We start from the raw sequence: 18939 nt of genomic DNA on the forward strand, positions 1-18939 counted from the left end.
TTCGGCGCCGGTGCTCCTTTCGAGGCTCTGGGCTCAGACTTTTGAGAGTCTGCCTCTGGTTTCCGAGGCCCTGTGGGAGTTTTCGGGGTCGTAGACTCTCCTACCTTATCAGGCGTTTTCTTATCGGTCTCAGCGACCATGAAGTCATCTGGGCCTTCGGCGATGTTGTCCTCGTCGTCTGTGGAGAGGCCAAGTTCGTAAAGCGTCGGGGCTTGGCCCTTGCCCTGCATTGTGTGGTGAGCCGTCCTCTGTCTTTCTCGAACTCGGAGTGTCTTCGGCTTGAAGACGAAGCAGGCGTTGCAGTCTCTGCTCTCGTGGTCGATAGGCAGGCAGAGGTTGCAGACTGGGTGCTGGTCTTTCTGTGCGAATTGTGGTGGCAGTTCTTGCAGAATTTAAAGGGCGTCTTGTACATCCCTGCGCTCAGGGGGCCCCCTGTGTGCGCATTCCTCCAAGGACGTCGAAAATTTCGAAATTCTCTCCTTTCTTCGTCGTCTCTTCTCTAAAGGTCCTCTTCTCCCGATCTTCTCAGGTCTTCTCTGTTGAAGATTTGCTATATTTTCTCCTTTCCTCCTCCAAAACTCGTGGAGCTTCACGCGACGATCCAGACCCAACGGCGGAAAAAAGAATCTGAAGATGGCGACCAAGGGTGGTAGCTTCCGCCGGAAGCACGCCGACGTCACCGAAGGTACACCAAATGGTGGGACGTCGACGCCCACCTGGGCTACGACAAAAAAAAAAAAATGAGAAAAAAGAATACGGATCCGGACCCAACCACCAGATTGCGGAATATGCACAGCATAGTGAATCCAGAAAGATTCACGCTGCAAAACCACGTGTAGTATTACCACATGCAGTATAGTCACATGCAGTATAGCCACATGCAATAAAGCCATGTGCAGTATAGCCATGTGCAGTATAGCCACATACAACATAATTGTGTGCAGTATTATCACATGCAGTATAACCACATGCAGCATAACCATGTGAAGTATTACCACATGCAGTAGTAGCACATGCAGTATTACCACATGCGGTACCACTGAACCAGATATTATCGGAGACACATTCCGCTTTGGTTGAATTGGCACAAATTATAGCAGGAAAATGACATGGAATTTGGGTATTATCTGCAGAAATCAGTGCAGCAGTACTCTACTGTCGTCTTTTATTGTGAGTGTGTGTGTGTGCCTGCATGAGCGCAGATGTGTGTGTTGCTGCGGGCCTCGGTGTGGGTGCAAGGTGTGAGTGTAGACTGTTAGGGAATATCTTATAAACTATATGTGTGCACTAGGTCAGTGTAGATGCATTTGTTGGGTCATTGAAGATGCATGCACATGGTCATTGTACGTGCATGTGTTAGGTCAGTGTAGACGGATGTGTGTGTTAGGTCAGTGTAGGAGCATGCACTAGGTCAGTGTAGGTGCATGCGCTAGGTCAGTGTAGGTGCATGTGGTAGATCAGTGTAGGTGCATGCGCTAGTTCAGTGTAGACGCATGCGCTAGGTCAGTGTAGACGCATACGCTAGGTCAGTGTAGGTGCATGCGCTAAGTCAGTGTAAACGCATACGCTAGGTCAGTGTAGGTGCATGTGCTAGGTCAGTGTAGATGCAGACACTAGGTCAGTGTGGATGTAGACACTAGGTCAGTGTAGGTGCATGTGCTAGGTCAGTGTAGGTGCATGAGCTAGGTCACTGTAGGTGCATGTGCTAGGTCAGTGTAGGTGCATGTGCTAGGTCAGTGTAGGTGCATGTGCTAGGTAAGTGTAGGATTATGTGCTAGGTCATTGCAGGTGCATGTGCTAGGTCAGTGTAGGTGCATGTGCTAGGTCAGTGTAGATGCAGACACTAGGTCAGTGTGGATACAGACGCCAGGTCAGTGTAGGTGAATGTGCTAGGTCAGTGTAGGTCCATGAGCTAGGTCACTGTAGGTGCCTGTGCTAGGTCAGTGTAGGTGCATGTGCTAGGTCAGTGTAGGTGCATGTGCTATGTCAGTGTAGGTGCATGTGCTAGGTAAGTGTAAGATTATGTGCTAGGTCCATGTAGGTGCATGTGCTAGGTCCATGTAGGTGCATGTGCTAGGTCAGTGTAGGTGCATGTGCTAGGTCAGTGTAGATGTACACACTAGGTCAGAGTAGACACATGTGCTTGAAACAAACTAGTCAATGTTCCTATAAGGAGGAAAAACATCCATAGAAAAGGAGAGATAACTTGAGTCGTTCTACTACTCAATATGCAGATGTGAGTTCTGCAGGTGTAACGGCTCCTTTATTCTCGAGTAACAGTCTTGAGTGACCCACAGACCGATTTTCATGGGGCAATATCCCCGCTCTCAAGTGAGTACTACTCCTTGATCTTTCTCGTGGCACTAGATTAATTCAGGACATTGGACTCTTTTTCTTTCCTAAATAACTTTATTGATTGGTCCTGAAGAAGCGCTTTGGATCTCCTCCAGAGACCGTGAGATAGCACAAAACATGTTGACCTAAAGCATCCAATTAGGGCTATACTACATAACTAGCTACAGAGGGACATAACACCCCTCACAGCAGCACTCATTTCTTTGCATCTTTTTAATAATGACAGTGGGATCACTTCTTTAATAAAATGTCCTATACTCCCTCCAGTCATTTTATAACCACACATTTAGGACTTCACTGCCACTTAACCCCACGCACCCAAACAGCTTTATCAAAAGATGTCCGAAAATTATGTTTGACAAAAAAAATTATGTTTGACAGAAGATGTCCGAAAAAGTGAACCTTCGGGGGACCCGTAGGGCTTTGCAGCGCCGGACCGACGAGGAGCACCAGCCCAATGATGAAGCATGACATTCTTCGGGGCATCATGATAAGGACACACTGTCCCCCACACACAGAGTAGTAGAACGACTCAAGTTATCTCTCTTTTTCTCTGGACGTTTGTCCTCCTTATAGGAACATTGACTCTAGTTTGTTTAAAGTATCTACTTGGGAGCACGTGTCACTGGACCTCCCAATCGCTCCCTGTGTCCCCCCTCTTTGTTTAAATAGTGATACATGGGCTTGGTCATTGTAGTCACTAGAACTCTGGAACACAGAATGTATTATGCGGTAAATACCGAATTCTGAGGTAATTTCCCATTCAATAGTGAAAACCTTAGAATACTTCAATAACTGTGTTGGCCGCAGTTTTCAGTCCTAGCAGTATCATTAATTTAAGGTGTAAAATTACTGCATCTTAAATTCCAATAAACTTAACATGAATGATTTAAACAAAGGAAATGCTGCAGCACATATACAGAATGAAGAAGTAAAAATCTTGAAAAGTCTGGAAAAGACACAAATCAAGTAACTGTACCCTGACTTGAGTGCACATTACAATTAAATAACATACCATATCCTTATTTACGATACCATGATCCCACCCCATAGCACACCACACCATCCCATCCCACATAACATTCCATACCATACCATTCCATAGCACACCACACCATCGATCCCATCATAATGTTCCATTCCATACCACCATAGCATTCCATAACATACCATACCACTATAACATTCCATACCATACCACACATGCCATAGAATTTCATAGCACACAACACCATACCATACTACCACATCCCATTTTCATGAACAGTAACACACAGAGCTAGTCATCACAATGACATTTACCTTTATAAGTCTTCACCACCTCTGGACACCGAATCTTCACATTATTACACCTGTAATACACACATCATCTTTGTATTAAAGAGCAATGACAGCCACAGGAACAAAGAATGGACATCACATAAGACCTGTATTTCAAATAAGATTCAGTATTAAGAGCAGTGGCTGAGGACTAGTGCTTAGTGTGTGTGACTATTTATACACAACCATTAAGATGAAAGGGGTCACCCTGTATCCCTCGAAACCTGGGTTAATAGTTATAAAGCTACAAGCGGTTCCGTTGGGTAAGTACCACGGGGTACTGGTTCAGAACCCGATTATTTCTTTCTCAATCAATTCTATAAATGTACCACACCTCAGTAAGTTTTAATCAAAAAAGATATTTATTAAATTATTTGTTCTGTTTTTCTAATTTTCTTGCCAATTGTGTAAACAATTCTATACAATAAGATGATACCAATGGGGGCTGTCTGACAAATAAAACACAATAACAAATACACAGACAATTCAATGGGTGACTGTGGTGACATATAGTGCAAAGGGATGACCTTTCAAATTCAAACAATAAACAAGACAATAATATAAAATCTCCGTCTTTGTCATGTCTTTCACTTTAGCTAATCCTATTTCTTAAATTAATTGCTGTTGTGAGCCAGGACACGAGGTGGTTGTACGTCGAAGTTTCAACCCAGTATATATATATATATATATATTACCTACTGGCGGTCGCCAGTAGGTAGTTATAGTTAGGATTGTTTTCCGTAGGAAATCCGCAACATTCTATTGGGAATAACTTTGGCGCCGGTGGACGAATCTTCTCAAAGAAGATGGCCCGCTCCGCTCTGCTCCTTCCCTGAAAGTTTGGGGGAGATTTGTCAAGCGGGGGCCGAGATAAAAGGGGGGTCCCAAAACGTGTTTTCCCCATGTTAATTTCCATAGGGCGGTTAGACTCACTTTTAGCCCGAACGGCTGAATGGATTTCCACCAAACTTGGCAGAATTGTAGGGACTGGTAGCCCGATGTGCTTTTGCTATGTCTCAAGATATGCGCTCCAGTGGATTTTAAGTATATTAGGTTAAAAAAAAATATATATCTATAAGCGCGCCCCGGTACGCGCACCGGGGCGCGTACCAGCGCGCGACCCGATTTCGCGAGCGGAAAGCTGATTGGCTCTCGGGTGTCTGTCAACATTCCAAACAGTCCGGAGCGGCCGCCATCTTGTGTCTCGGTAGGATCGAGACACAAGAGGTGGCAAAAACAAAGGGGGAAATGACCAAAAGGGGGCAGAGTAGACACCCCCTGACCCCCTAGGTTTTCTGAGGTGGGCCTAGAAGGATTCTTAAGGGCAAAAAAACGTTTTTTTTAAAAAAAAAATTAGTGGGGTAAGCGCTGGGTGCACTCACAGGTGCGCGCTCCGGTACGCGTACCCTGAGCGCACCACGGGGAAAAACTGTAAAAAATTAGAGTGAAAATACAGCTCTTTTTTGAGAATTGGAGGTAGTTCTGAAAATAACTTTTTTCTTCTTTTTTAAATATTTTTTTATACTTTTATATATTTTTGGGATTTTTTTCAGGGGAAAAACAAAAACAGGGATTCCAAAACTGCTCAACAGGAGCAAAAAATTGTGAAAAATTAGGGACGGGGAGGGCAGCGGTGTTCCTGTCTCTTCATAGCAATGAGTTCAACGCTCTGCTCCCCATAACAGAGCAGTTCATCACAGTCCACGCATAGAAATTTTATGCATGCAAATTAATTAATTAATTGTGGGTTTATATAGCGCTAGAATCGACTCCCGTAGGAGTATCTCCGCGCTTCGACCGCTGGGGAACCCGTCCTGGCTCACCCTGAGAGATGGTCCCTAATGGGTATCTCTAAGGTGCAACCAAGCATCCCCGGCGGTCTGGGGGGGCCGTTGTGAAGATGAGGCAAGCTAATGCCCAGAGTTGCCGAGTGTGGTCCCTGACTGGAGTAGGCACCGAGGCGAGAATTATTGAGCCCGCTGACCCTGGTCCACGACCCTGCTGCGTCGGGAATCGAACCCTGGTCCCGGGCCGTCCTCTGCTTACGGGTCTGCCGCCTCTAACCAGTGAGCCACACCACTCCACTGACCGGCTGCACGTTAGGGACCAATCTTCCACGTGGTGTTCCTGAAGGTGTTGCTCCACCAGTGGAGGTGCTGCCGCCATCTCTTGGTAAATTCCGTGCCAGGTCCCTGACACTCTCCCTGGCATAGTTATTTGGATGTATTCTCTGGACATGCATAATTAAAGTGGCATTTCCAAAGCTATATTTCCTATTAGGATTGCCTCTGGATAAAATAGAGCCACTTATCTTGCAGGTTACCTTAGCAGCATTAACCTTTTTTTTCCTTCAGGGATGTCAAAACATTTCAAAATGAAGTGGTCCTTTGTTTTGTGGTGAGGAGGGTCCTCAGGCAAAAAACCATCAAAATCATTGCTCGATGACTCCCTTTCAGTCATTGCTGTAGATCAGGAAACTTTGAGAAGCAGATAATGCACAGAACACCTCTTGCTCTCTCCAAGTACAAAGCAATAGTGAGAGAAATGGGTGGGTTTCTCAATATTTGGAAAAAAAAATGTTCTGAACCAATGAAAAGTTTTATTTTAAAGTCACATGGCTTGACGCGCTTACGCTACGCGCTCCGGAGCGCTTCCGGGGGCGCTTACGTTGCGCGATCGTATGCGCTCGGGCGCATCAGTGATGTCATGAGTGATGTCACTGACCATGTCATGAGTGATGTAATATGTGACGTCATCAGCAGTGCATTGCACGCGCAAGTTATAGTGAGTCCAACTAACTATAACGTGGGAATTTCAATGGTTTTATGCAAGTAAAATTTCCAGCTAACTATAACTGGTGTGAAACCTATGGTTTTTTCAGTGAATATATATATATATATATATATATATATATATATATATATATATATATATATTTGTAGATACATCATGTAGGGTCTTCTTCAGGACAAAAGAAGAAAGCACGAGTAGTAGTGACTGACCGTTAGATGGTGAGAGACATTCGAGAATACAGTATTTTACGGAGGTGTGGGAAGTAAGCACTCCTTGGCATCAATACATGACGATCTCCAAGGACTGAATACAGCGAATACCTTGACCCCACTACCCCCTGAAGGCCGATTAGCACATCCAGAGGGGTACACAGCTAAAGTATGAACAGCTGGTTGATTGATGATCCTTGAATAAGAACTCCTTCCAGGCTCAGAGGAGTTAATAGATTTAATCTTGTGAATTCCCAACCACCAAGTCCTGAAGAAGACCCTACTTGATGTATCTACAAACACCCCCCGATTGCAATTGGTTGTTATCTGTGGCATTCAGAAATGCTGGCATGGTATTAGTGCATTTTTGTCACTGTCCCTCCTTTGTGTTCTTAGCTCCCTCTCTAGCAATTTCACTCAGAGAACATTTTTGCTGGCCATCACACTGTACAGTATGTGATGGCCCCTTCCTCCTTGTAAGGAGGAGGAAAGCGGGGCAGACCGGAAGTGGACTATGACTGTGCCGCTTCAGTCCAACCGAGAAGCAGGCAGCAGTCTAGTTGTGGACCCTGCAAGAGGGGAGGAGTCGCGAACAGAAGCAGACGCGGGACGCATAAAGCATCCAGAGGAGACGTTGAGGGTCTGCGGTATCGGAGGACGGAGAACCCCGAAGAAGGCGAGAGCGGAGCAGGAGAAGGCGAGAACGGAGAGGAGGAGGACGAGAATGGAGAGGAGGAGGACACGAACGGAACGGAGGAGGACAAGAGCGGAGCGGAAGACGGGGGTACCAAGGCGGAGCAAACAAGACGGAGCCAGGAGAGCATTATCCTCAAGGGGACGAAGGGGAGAGAAGATGCCCCGGGTCCCAAAGCCAAGGTCCGAGGCACGGGCCGTGGCTTAAAGCAAGTGCCTATCAGGGGACCATTTGGGTGGGGGGGTGGGGTGGGGACACAGGGAGGTATGGCACTTTAGTGGTGGCAATACGCTGCAAAACTCCCCACAAACCCCTCCTGCACTTTATCTCCGGTGGTGGTAGCACAGACTGACCAAAACTAGTATCGGTACTGACCCCAACCGATTTTTGTTTGCTTTCCTCCCTTCCCTCATCTGACGAGCATACCTACTGAAGACCAAGATCCCTCAAATTCAAGAAAGACCCGAAAGAGGAAAAATCTGGCTCCTGACTGATTATTTTTGTTTTGTTATTTTGGCCTGAGCTACATTTGAGAACAATCTCGGAATACAACCCCTGCCCTACCTTTAAGAAGCACAATAAAGGTGGAGCCAATACATAGCCCCTCTCTTGGCCGGGGAGCTCCAAGCTTCCTACCAGGCCGTCAACCCCGCTGGAACAACCGCATACGAGGATGTGAAAAAAGCTATCCTAGAACGGTTAGGATGCGACCAGGAATACTACAGGGCCAAATTCCGTAAAGAAAGGTGAACCACTGGAGATAATCCGCGCGCTCTATATTACAGGATCAGGGATCTGGGAAACCGCTGGCTGACTCCTCATGTGTCCACTGTGGAAGAAGTGACTGAAAAGGTGTTTGTTGGACTTGGCCCATCTGGCAGGTTCACACCTGAACTTTTTGACTTTTAATATTACATAATGATAGTGATTTCTGGCTTCTGCGCACTTTAGCACTGTGGCCCAGTGTAAAGTGTGTGCGCTCTCTGAGTGCATGGGGCAAGATTGGCCTGCCCTCCCATAGGAATGCATGGGGGATATGAGTGTCCATGGTAGTTCCTGATGAGAGAGGAGTGCAGGGTCGAGTTTGGTATGTGCAAACTCGTGAGATTAAATGCTGCGCGACGGTGTGCGCAGATTTAATGTGTCTAGTGTAGAAGTGCCACTTTTAGAAGTTGGCATTTCTGTGTGCAGTGAATGTGAATTGAATGTCTGGCTAGTGATTGACAGGAGCTGGCTGGTGTGCTTGGCTCCAGGAGTCAGCATGGGTCTGCCCGGTGGTGAATAGGGAGATCTGCATGTTGATGGGAGGGAGGAGTTGCACCCGGGACCTGAATAGGGCTGGACCTGAATAGGGCTGGGCCTTCCCTCCACAATACTGGCACCACCCCCTGTGGTGTGTCTGCTGTCCCTGGCCTGTCCTGTGAATAGAGAGGGGAGCTGAGCACAACAAAGTGCTCCAGTACCAGTTAGATCTGGTTCTCCCCTTGCCTGCACCTTTGGAGACAAAGGAAATGTGTGTATAAAAAGGGGCAGTGACCCCCATGTAAAATGTTCTTGTTCTCCTACTTGAATCTACCAGGGGCGTGCTGCTGCTGCTGGGGCCCAGGGGAAGGCTTGCCTCCCTGGGCCTTGCTCTGCCCCTGGATGCCTGGAAGACTTCTGCCTGGGGCTCTTTTGCCCTGGAGGGCTTTCCTGTGTGGGGAGCAGTCTGCTCCATTCCTTTGCCCAAGTCTTGAACTGAGTTCCTTGTGTTCCTAGGAGGGCTGCTTTCGCTTTGAGAAGCACCTGGTTCTTCTTTTTTTTTTATCTAAAGAAAAAACGCGCTGCCGGCGTTCCCCTGGGGCACTGGAGCTTTGCTGCCCTGGGGCTTCACTGCGCTGCTGGAGGGGGAATCCCCAGCGTGGGGACTCCCCTGTGATGGCGGTCTTGCGGGTGCCACCTCCCTTCCCTCATCTGATGAGCATACCTACTGAAGACCAAGAGCACGGAGGTCCAAGATCCCTCAAATTCAAGAAAGACCGAAACAGGAAAAATCTGACTCCTGACTGATTATTTTTGTTTTGTTATTTTGGCCTGAGCCACATTTGAGAACAATCTCGGAATACAACCCCTGCCCTACCTTTAAGAAGCACAATAAAGGTGGAGCCAATACATAGCCCCTCTCTTGGCCGGGGAGCTCCAAGCTTCCTACCAGGCCGCCAACCCCGCTGGAACAACCGCATACGAGGATGTGAAAAAAGACGTCCTAGAACGGTTAGGATGCGACCAGAAATACTACAGGGCCAAATTCCGTAAAGAAAGGCGAACCACTGGGGATAATCCGCGTGCTCTATATTACAGGATCAGGGATCTGGGAAACCGCTGGCTGACTCCTCATGTGTCCACTGTGGAAGAAGTGACTGAAAAGGTGTTTGTTGGACTTGGCCCATCTGGCAGGTTCACGCCTGAACTTTTTGACTTTTAATATTACATAATGATAGTGATTTCTGGCTCCTGCGCACTTTAGCACTGTGGCCCAGTGTAAAGTGTGTGCACTCTCTGAGTGCATGGGGCGAGATTGGCCTGCCCTCCCATAGGAATGCATGAGGGATATGAGTGTCCATGGTAGTTCCTGATGTGAGAGGACTGCAGGGTCGAGTTTGGTATGTGCGAATTTATGAGATTAAATGCTGCGCGACGGTGTGCGCAGATTTAATGTGTCTAGTGTAGAAGTGCCACTTTTAGAAGTTTGCATTTCTGTGTGCAGTGAATGTGAATTGACTGTCTGGCTTGTGATTGACAGGAGCTGGCTGGTGTGCTTGGTTCCAGGAGGCAGGATGGGTCTTCCCGGTGGTGAATAGGGAGATCTGCATGTTGATGGGAGGGAGGAGTTGCACCTGGGACCTGAATAGGACTGGACCTTAATAGGGCTGGGCCTTCCCTCCACAATACTGGCTCCACCCCCTGTGGTGTGTCTGCTGTCCCTGGCCTCTCCTGTGAATAGAGAGGGGAGCTGAGCACAACAAAGTGCTCCAGTACCAGTTAGAACTGGTTCTCCCCTTGCCTGCACCTTTGGAGACAAAGGAAATGTGTGTATAAAAAGGGGCAGTGACCCCATGTAAAATGTTCTTGTTCTCCTACTTGAATCTACCAGGGGCATGCTGCTGCTGCTGGGGCCCAGGGGAAGGCTTGCCTCCCTGGGCCCTGCCCTGCCCTTGGATGCCTGGAAGACTTCTGCCTGGGGTTCTTCTGCCTTGGCCCTGGAGGGCTTTCCTGTGTGGGGAGCAGTCTGCTCCATTCCTTTGCCCCAGTCTTGAACTGAGTTCCTTGTGTTCCCAGGAGGGCTGCTTTCGCTTTGAGAAGCACCTGGTTTTTATCTAAAGAGAAAACGCGCTGCCGGCGTTCCCCTGGGGCACTGGAGCTTTGCTGCCCCGGGGCTGCACTGCGCTGCTGGAGGGGGAATCCCGAGCGTGGGGACTCCCCTGTGATGGCGGTCTTGCGGGTGCCACCTCGCTTATTTGCCTCCTGATCTCAGATGCCCACCCAGCATTATTGCCACTAGTTGTATATTTTACGTAGCAGGAGCCTACCCTGCTTTTTAGCCCGATTTGGAGGGAGCCTACCCCTCATTTCGCCTTTTTAAACTAATTAAAACAGAAGCGGGGGCCCACCCCGTGCTTTCACCGCCGCAGCCTGGGTGAAGCACCGGAAGGAGATGTTCGGCCTGCTGCCTGATTGAGGACGGGGCCGACGACACAAGCCAGAGTCTCGCGGGCTCCACTTCCGCTTCTCTCCCTTGCCGGGGAGAAGCCGCACCGAGCCTCGCGGGCCCCACTCTAAGTCCCGGTCCCGAAATGGGGAACCGGGTGAACCAGGGCACTGACGGGCGGGGCTCCCATGAGTAGGGAGAGCCCCGCATGCCACCGCTGACAGAGGACTTCTGCCTCCCCCCCCAGCCGGTAAGTTCGGCCAGGGAGTCCGGGTGGGGAGAGGCAGAGTGGGAGCGGGACATAAGAGCGTGGCACAAGTTCCTTTTAGTTTTGTACGAGCGGACCCGCCGTTGCGGGCCGCTCCACCGATGCCCATCTTTTGTTTCAAGGGCCCTGTGGGGGTCCTGAGGTCCCGGGGGCCCTGGTCACCCCAGAGCCAGTGCGATTCACCGATTGGGCATTGTTTTGTACTTAGAGGGCCAGAGTGGCCTATGGGCAGTGTCAGGCCCCACAGTTATTTCCCGAGCCAGAGGGCTCTACCAATGGCACCCTTATTTTATGGCTGGCCCAGAAGTACCCATAATTTCCTCATCATTTCCGGAGCCAGTGCGCTCCTTGGGGAACATGTTTTCTTTTAGAGCCAGAAGGCTCCGTTTGGCGCAATTTGTTCCTACAGGCTAGTGAGGGCCCCTACCGCATTTCTGCTTTCCAGCTGCCGAGCAAGTAGTGGGCAGCTGCACCGTTTAGGCGCAATTTGTGAGAGAGTCCCTGAGAGGGACATAAGTGGCAGAGAGGTGCCAGGCCTTCCCCAGCTGTGCAGCACTTAGTGCCAGCTGCATCGTTTAGGCCTCCCAGGTATTGTTCTCAGCTGCCCAGCAATTAGTGGGCAGCTTCAACGTTTAGGTTTTTGCGCAGTTGCGCAACCTTGACCTTCGCTGCCTAGGCAGCAGCCCTGACTCTGTGGACATAGGGTATTTGAGCCCCCTATTGGAGATGGCCAGTTGGCCAGGGGGGTGGTTACTGTTATAGGGTGCGAGGCCCTAATGTGATTTATGTGCTAATGCTTTTGGGTGATAGGAAATGTGTTGTGTATAGTATGTTTTGCGCAATCTATTTGATTCCGCTAGATATGATTTATGATTATGAGGTTGTTTTACCTATTTAGGTTTGTGTTAGGGAGATCATACTACCCTGTGTGATTTACGCCCTTAATATAATTTTTACTTAGGTGGTTAGGTCTAGTGTATGTAGACTTGTGGGATACTGTGCGTGATGTAGTTCATGTCCCAGACTGTTGCAAAGTACAGTGATTACCAGTGTTTACTGGTTGTACTTTCTATGACCTATTTTACTTGTATGTTAATGATCTAGTTCACTTTTACCTAGTTCACTTTGTGATGGTTCTGACAGTGGCCCATGTGGCCATGTCCGGTGTACATAATCAGTTGTAAATATTGCCCAGTGCCAGTTGGCACAGTGTACATGATGTGTTTACTATTCTAATGTGTTTTGAGAGTACAAAGGCTATTTTTGATATACCCTTGTGTGTAGTTCCTTTTGTAGTGTGCCTAGGATGTTGTTGCTGTTGTGTGCGTGCGCAAATGCTTTACACATTGCCTCCGGGATAAGCCTGACTGCTCGTGCCAAGCTACCAAGGGGTGAGCAGGGATTATCTTTGGAGTGTAACTCCCTTGCCCTAACTAGAGTGGTGGTCTCTGCCTGGCTTTGGCGCAAGCCTTAGCCAACCAGGGATCCCATTTCTAACAGTGTTCCTGGAACAATTCCTCGATGCCCTGCGCGCAACAACCCGTTCATGGGTAAAACAACATCCCAATCTCACAACAGCAACGGCTGTTGACTTGGCTTGTGCTTTCCACTGATCTCCAGGATTTAAGGTTGGTGTACCTCAAACCCCCCTTTTTACCCAGAGAAACACACCCAGACCTGATCCAAAACCCAAGTCCGTTCCCCGTATAAACCCTAGACCGGTCCACCCCATCACAGGCCCAAGTGGGCAGGTTCCCCAGTGCTATCATTGTTCCGAGTGAGGACACATAGCCCGACAGTGTCCCAACAAAACCCCGACAGCAGAACCCATGGAAGTAGGGTATTCTAGGGGACAGATATATGTGACATGCCAGGGTTCCCATCAGTACAGGAAAGAAATGTTGCTTAATTGAAAAAAGCAACAGGCGCTGTTGGATACCGGGTGTCATGTTTCAGTGGTGGATAGAGCCCTGGTTTCCCAACCCCAACTACGAGAGATAGAAAAGGGTACAGGTTACCTGCGTTCACTGGGATACCAAGTCATACCCCATGGCGGAGGGCTTGCTAGACATTTCAAACGATCCCCAAATGCAGAAATTAGGGGTCATTCCATAGTTACCAGAGGCAGTCATTATCGGTAAAGACCACCCCATGTTTGAACACTATTTAGACGAGACAAAAAAAGATATGCTATCTTGGTTACACGAAGCGCCCTTTAGTGACAGTGCCTTGGAGGATAGAACAGGCAAGAACAGGAAAAGTAAAAATGAGAGACCGAGAGCGAAACATCTGTATACCCAGAACCAGAAATCACACCATGCTTTTCCCATCTCCCTTACAGACCCAGTTGAGGCAGCCCCGATTAGCTTCCGTTCAGCCCAGAGGGATGATAAGACCCTTGTCCATGCCTGGGAGCAGGTACAGGAGCAGGAACCAGATAAGGTAGGACTATATTTTTTTGTTAACAAGGGTTTGCTATATCGATCTGTGAAGGAGGGGGAGCATGTAAAAACACACCTATTAGTGCCCCTTTCTTTTTGTGGCCACGTAATGCAATTAGCCCACAATCACACAGGGTGGACACTATGGGAAAGAAAACACACTGAAATACCTTTTGTGCAGATTTTATTAGCCGGGGGTCTATAAGGATGTGGCAAAGCATTGTGCGTCCTGTGTAAGATGTCAATACCCCAACCCCGAAGGGATAAAGAAGGCCCCTCTGTTCCCCTTACCTATCATAAAAGTCCCATTTAAGTGTGTCGGAATGGACTTGGTAGGCCCACTTACTCCCTCCGCTAGAGGCCATAAGTATGCCTTGGTCATCATAGACTATGCTAGCAAATATCCAGAGGTTTTTCCGTTGTCCACAATGACCTCCCCTGCTGAGGCTAGGGCTATGATTTCTTTCTTTTACCGGGTGGGGTTTCCTTCCGAGATACTCACTGACCAAGGAACCCTTTTTATGTCCCGTTTAAAGGCACAGGTGTGTAAGATCCTAGGTATCCGTCAACTCCGAACATCTGTTTACCATCCCCAAACAGATGGCCTTGTGGAGCGCTATAATAAAACCATCAAAGGCATGCTCCGCAAGGTCATCTCCGAGACTGGAAAGGATTGGACCAGAACCTACCCCTTATCCTCTTCGCAATACGGACGCATGAGCAGAAATCAACAGGGTATTCCCCGTTTGAGTTACTGTTCGGGGGAAAACTCCAAACACTGCTTGACATGGCAGCAGAACAATGGGAAGGGGAGGATGAGAAGGGACAACCAATATCCAAATATGCAGCCGGTTTAAATTCCGCTGTATCCAGGATTTGGGGTTTGGTGCACGAGCACATAGAAAAAGCCCAAGCCACCAAAACAGATATATTATGAGCGAAATAGCAAGTTAAGAGAATTCGCTCCCAGAGAAAATGTTCTTCTCTTACCCCCAACGACGGAGAATAAACTTTTGTCCAAATAGCAGGGTCCATATGTCATTGAAAAAAGAATAACCCCAGTCACATACAGTGTTCTATAGCCTCTGCGGGCCAGGGGCAAGCAAATTTACCATGTTAATCTTCTAAAGAAATGGGAGGATCCCGCTTTGCCCGATAGCACAGGACAACAGGCTCTTATAGTAAATACCGAAGGCCCCTAGAGTTATCCACAGCAGGCACACAGGAAGCCCTAGACTAGAAAGCACCTGTTGGAAACATAATGTCCCCCAACCAGTAGACCCAATTATCTTCCATGCTAGATCACTTCCCTGGTCTCTTCCTCTTCCACCCCTGGGTTGACCTCCATGGTTCAACACAATATCATTTCCCTAGACAAGACTATTTTAATACAGAAGCCATATCGCATTCCAGAAGCAAGGAGGGAGGCAGTAGAGCATAGGTCTTCGAACTGTGGGGCGCGCCCCCTGTGGGGGCGCAGCATCCCCTCAGGGGGGGGGCGCGCACTCCACCCCACCCCACCACTTCGCTTCCATTGTTGCTTTCAGCGCGAAATGCCAGTAAGGCTCAAAGTGCTTAACCCCCTGCAGTCGTGTGTCTCAGCTCGAGCTGCTGCGACCAGCTGGGGGCTTGGCTGGGCAGTGTCTGGAGTCTTATCTCCAGCACGCCTAGGCTGTGCCTGCCTGGCTGGATTTCCTCAGCACTCCCAAACTTATTCATTTATATGTTCATTTTTATAAAGCGCAGACATTACCTGAAGCTGTCAGAGCACTGTACAATAGAGCCTGTTACATTACAAAAGAACCGTAGAACACAACAAAACATTGCATAGAAACACAATAGTGGTTTACAATAGAGCCAGTAACGTTACAAAGGAACAGTGGAACATAATAAAACATTACAAAGAAAAACAGGAGACTTAAAATGAAGTTTACGTAGACATAAATTCTGATTAAGCACGCAGGAGAGAGGAATATACAGATAAAATTTTAAAAAATACAATGAGGACCGAACTTCCAAGAGGGGCCTGAGAATGAAAGTATTAGAGAGGGTGGAAATACATGTTTTCCAGGGAGGAAACATTCCTAGCAGGAAACTGTACCAGGAAGGCGATCAAAGGCAGGATTCACACCAGTGGGGCTGGAATCTTGCAAACTATTCAAGAACTGTTAGTCTTTCCTTCTTAGTGTTTTATCATCTGCACCATTTGATTTTCTTAAAGGGAGAATCTTACAAAGAGACATCAAAAATTTCACCGGGTTCCCCTCAATCTGGGAACTTTTTCTCTCTGGATTTTGAGCAGACCTGTCTAGCAGAGCTTTTTTCACTACTGTTATAAAACATTTAATTAACGTTCCCCAGTAAACATGTCACTCCTCATTCTAGAGACAGTTAAGTGTATCGTTTAGCCTACTAGACAGCACATTCTTAATAGTGCATTAGATGCATTGTTTTCAGCATATGGTAAGGACTCTTTGGTTTAGCTAGGTGCCATCTTGGAAATAAGGCTTTCCTCTCTAACAGCAACATGTTTTGCATTATGAGCAAATGTTAAATATGTAAATGCTCAATATTATTGGTCATTTGTTTTTTTAAAATAAAAAGGGCCTCATTTATGAGGTTTTGCCGTAGGGAAGCGCAGCAGGTCTTCCTGTTGTGCTACCCTATGGCAATAGAAAAGGGCAGGAATGCGCCGTATCTATAAGATACAGTGCATTCCTGTCCTTTTCCCCTGCGCTGGCGCACAATGGGCTGCCTGCGCCAATGCAGGCACCTTTGCACCATGGTGCAAGGGTGCCAGCATTGTGGGATGATTATTTTTGTACAGGAAGGGAAACCTCTCTGTACACAAATAATCACAAGAGGCTTTTCCTCTTTCCATGTGTGCTGCAGAATGCAGCATACATAGAAAAATGAAAAACAAGGAGAAAAAGATATTTCTCCCCGTTGTGCCTCCTTTACGTCTGCCCTGGGGAGGCGTAAGCTTTTGGCACTGCCTCAGATTTACGATTCCTCGTAAATCTGCGGAAGTGTCAAAAGGCCATGGATGTTTCTGGGAACGCCCCCAGCAACACTCATTGCACGCCCCTTTAACGTAGAACACTGATATTTATCAGGCAGCATTAAGCCAAAAAAAGTGGCTTAGTGCTGCCTGATAAATATCACGCAGGCTTCTGCGCCACGGAACATCACAAAAAGGTCACTTTATTTAATATTATTTGCCCTATATGACCTGGGCTCTGCAGAAGGGAATGGCCATCTATGATGCAGAGTACAAGCTTCAAGAACATTTTTGTCAGAAGGTGGTGGGGGGCTCGATGTGTAAAAAGGGTTAGATGGGGGGGCTCAGCCGACAAAAGTTTGAAGACATCTGCAGTAGAGAAAGAGGTAACAGCCATGTTGCAGGCAAACATCATAGAACCCTCCACAAGTAACTGGTGTTCACCAATAGTGATAGTACCGAAACCAGATGGGAGTCTGCGTTTCTGTATTGACTTTCATCAGGTGAACTGTGTCACTAAAATTGACTCCTATACGATGCCTTGCATCGATGAACTAATTGAGAAACTAGGGAATGCCAGTTATATGACAACCCTCGACCTTACCATGGGTTATTGGCAAATCCCACTGACCCCTCAAGCCAAAGAGAAAACCGCCTTCTCAACCCCCTCCGGACTCTATCAATTTCAGGTGCTCCCTTTTGGCCTACATGGGGCACCGGCAACGTTTCAGCGCTTAATAGATCGCTTGCTGAGGCACCATACAGTTTATGCAGCCGCCTACTTAGACGACATAGTCATTTTTAGCCCAACATGAACAGACCATTTACGCCTACTTAGACGACATAGTCATTTTTAGCCCAACATGAACAGACCATTTACAACACTTAGCTGCTGTATTTTCAGCCATCCAGGAGGCTGGTCTGAAAATAAACACCCAAAAATCCCTGCTGGTCACCGATACCATACAATATCTTGGGTACACGATAAAAGGGGGTCTGATAAAGCCACAAATGAACAAAATCGAGGCAATCAAGTCCCTTCCTACCCCCAAAACCAAAAGCGACATACGTTCTTTTCTTGGGTTCATCGGGTACTATAGGAGATTCATCCCAAACTTCTCTTCCTTGGCCAGACCCCTAACAGACCTCCTAACCAAAACCTATCCATCCTGAATAGAATCCTGGAAAACGGAACACAAGCACAGCTTTCAAGCTCTAAAAGACGCCATATGTACAGCTTCCGTCTTACACTGCCCTGACTTCCACAAACACTTTGTCCTCCAGACCAATGCTTAAGGTCTAGGTCTGGGTGCCGTGCTACATCAGCCTGACTCAAGGGGTGATCTCAAGCCTGTTATATATATAAGTAGAATGTTATTCCCCAGTGAAAGCCATTACTCCACCATCGAGAAGGAATGCCTGGCAATCAAATGGGCAGTTGAGGCACCTCAATATTACTTACTAGGATGCCCCTTCACTATACTCACAGACCATGCTCCCTTAACATGGCTTGTGAAACACAAGATTCCAATCAACGCATACTCAGGTGGTTCATGTCTCTGCAACCTTTCTTATTTCAGACCTAGAACATGCCCGGTGCCAGACAAGGCTGTGCGGACTACCTGCCCCGGAATCCCTCCACTGAATGGCCCGACGTCCATTCCTAGGGGTGGGGGAGATCTGTAAGGAGGAGAAAAGCGGGCAGACCGGAAGAGGACTATGACTGTGCCGCTTCAGTCAAACCTGGAAGCAGGCAGCGGTCTAGTTGTGGACCCGGCAAGAGGGGAGGAGTCGAGAACGGAAGCAGATGTGGGACGCATAAAGCATCCAGAGGAGACGTTGAGGGTGTGCGGTATCGGAGGATGGAGAACGGTGCACCCCGAGGAAGGAGAGAGTGGAGCAGGAGAAGGTGAGAATGGAGAGGAGGACTAGAACGAAACGGAGGCGGAGAGCAGAGCGGAAAGAAGGTGGAACCAGGGTGGAGCAGATGAGGCGGAGCCAGGAGAGCATTATCCTCAAGGCGAACAATCCCGGTGGGCTGAAGGTAGGAGGAGACGCCCCGGGTCCCAACTCCACGGTCCGAGGGACGGGCCGTGGCTTAAGGCAAGTGCCGCTAAGGGGACCATTTAGGTGGGGGTGGTGGGGTGGGGACACAGGGAGGTAGGGCACT

General features: G+C 48.1%; 1 protein-coding gene across 1 annotated transcript in view; it reads right to left on the reverse strand.

Annotated features, from left to right (window-relative positions):
• The window catches only part of LOC144754205 (E3 ubiquitin-protein ligase TRIM39-like), a 223139-nt gene that overhangs the window by 36911 nt on the left and 167289 nt on the right, over positions 1 to 18939 (reverse strand). The window contains exon 6 of the mRNA XM_078641791.1: positions 3658 to 3707. Within this exon, the coding sequence (XP_078497917.1) occupies positions 3658 to 3707 (50 nt within the window). The remainder of the gene's footprint in view (positions 1 to 3657; positions 3708 to 18939) is intronic.

The sequence above is a fragment of the Lissotriton helveticus genome, chromosome 5_1 (genome assembly GCF_964261635.1).
Source record: "Lissotriton helveticus chromosome 5_1, aLisHel1.1, whole genome shotgun sequence".
Lineage (NCBI taxonomy): Eukaryota > Metazoa > Chordata > Amphibia > Caudata > Salamandridae > Lissotriton > Lissotriton helveticus.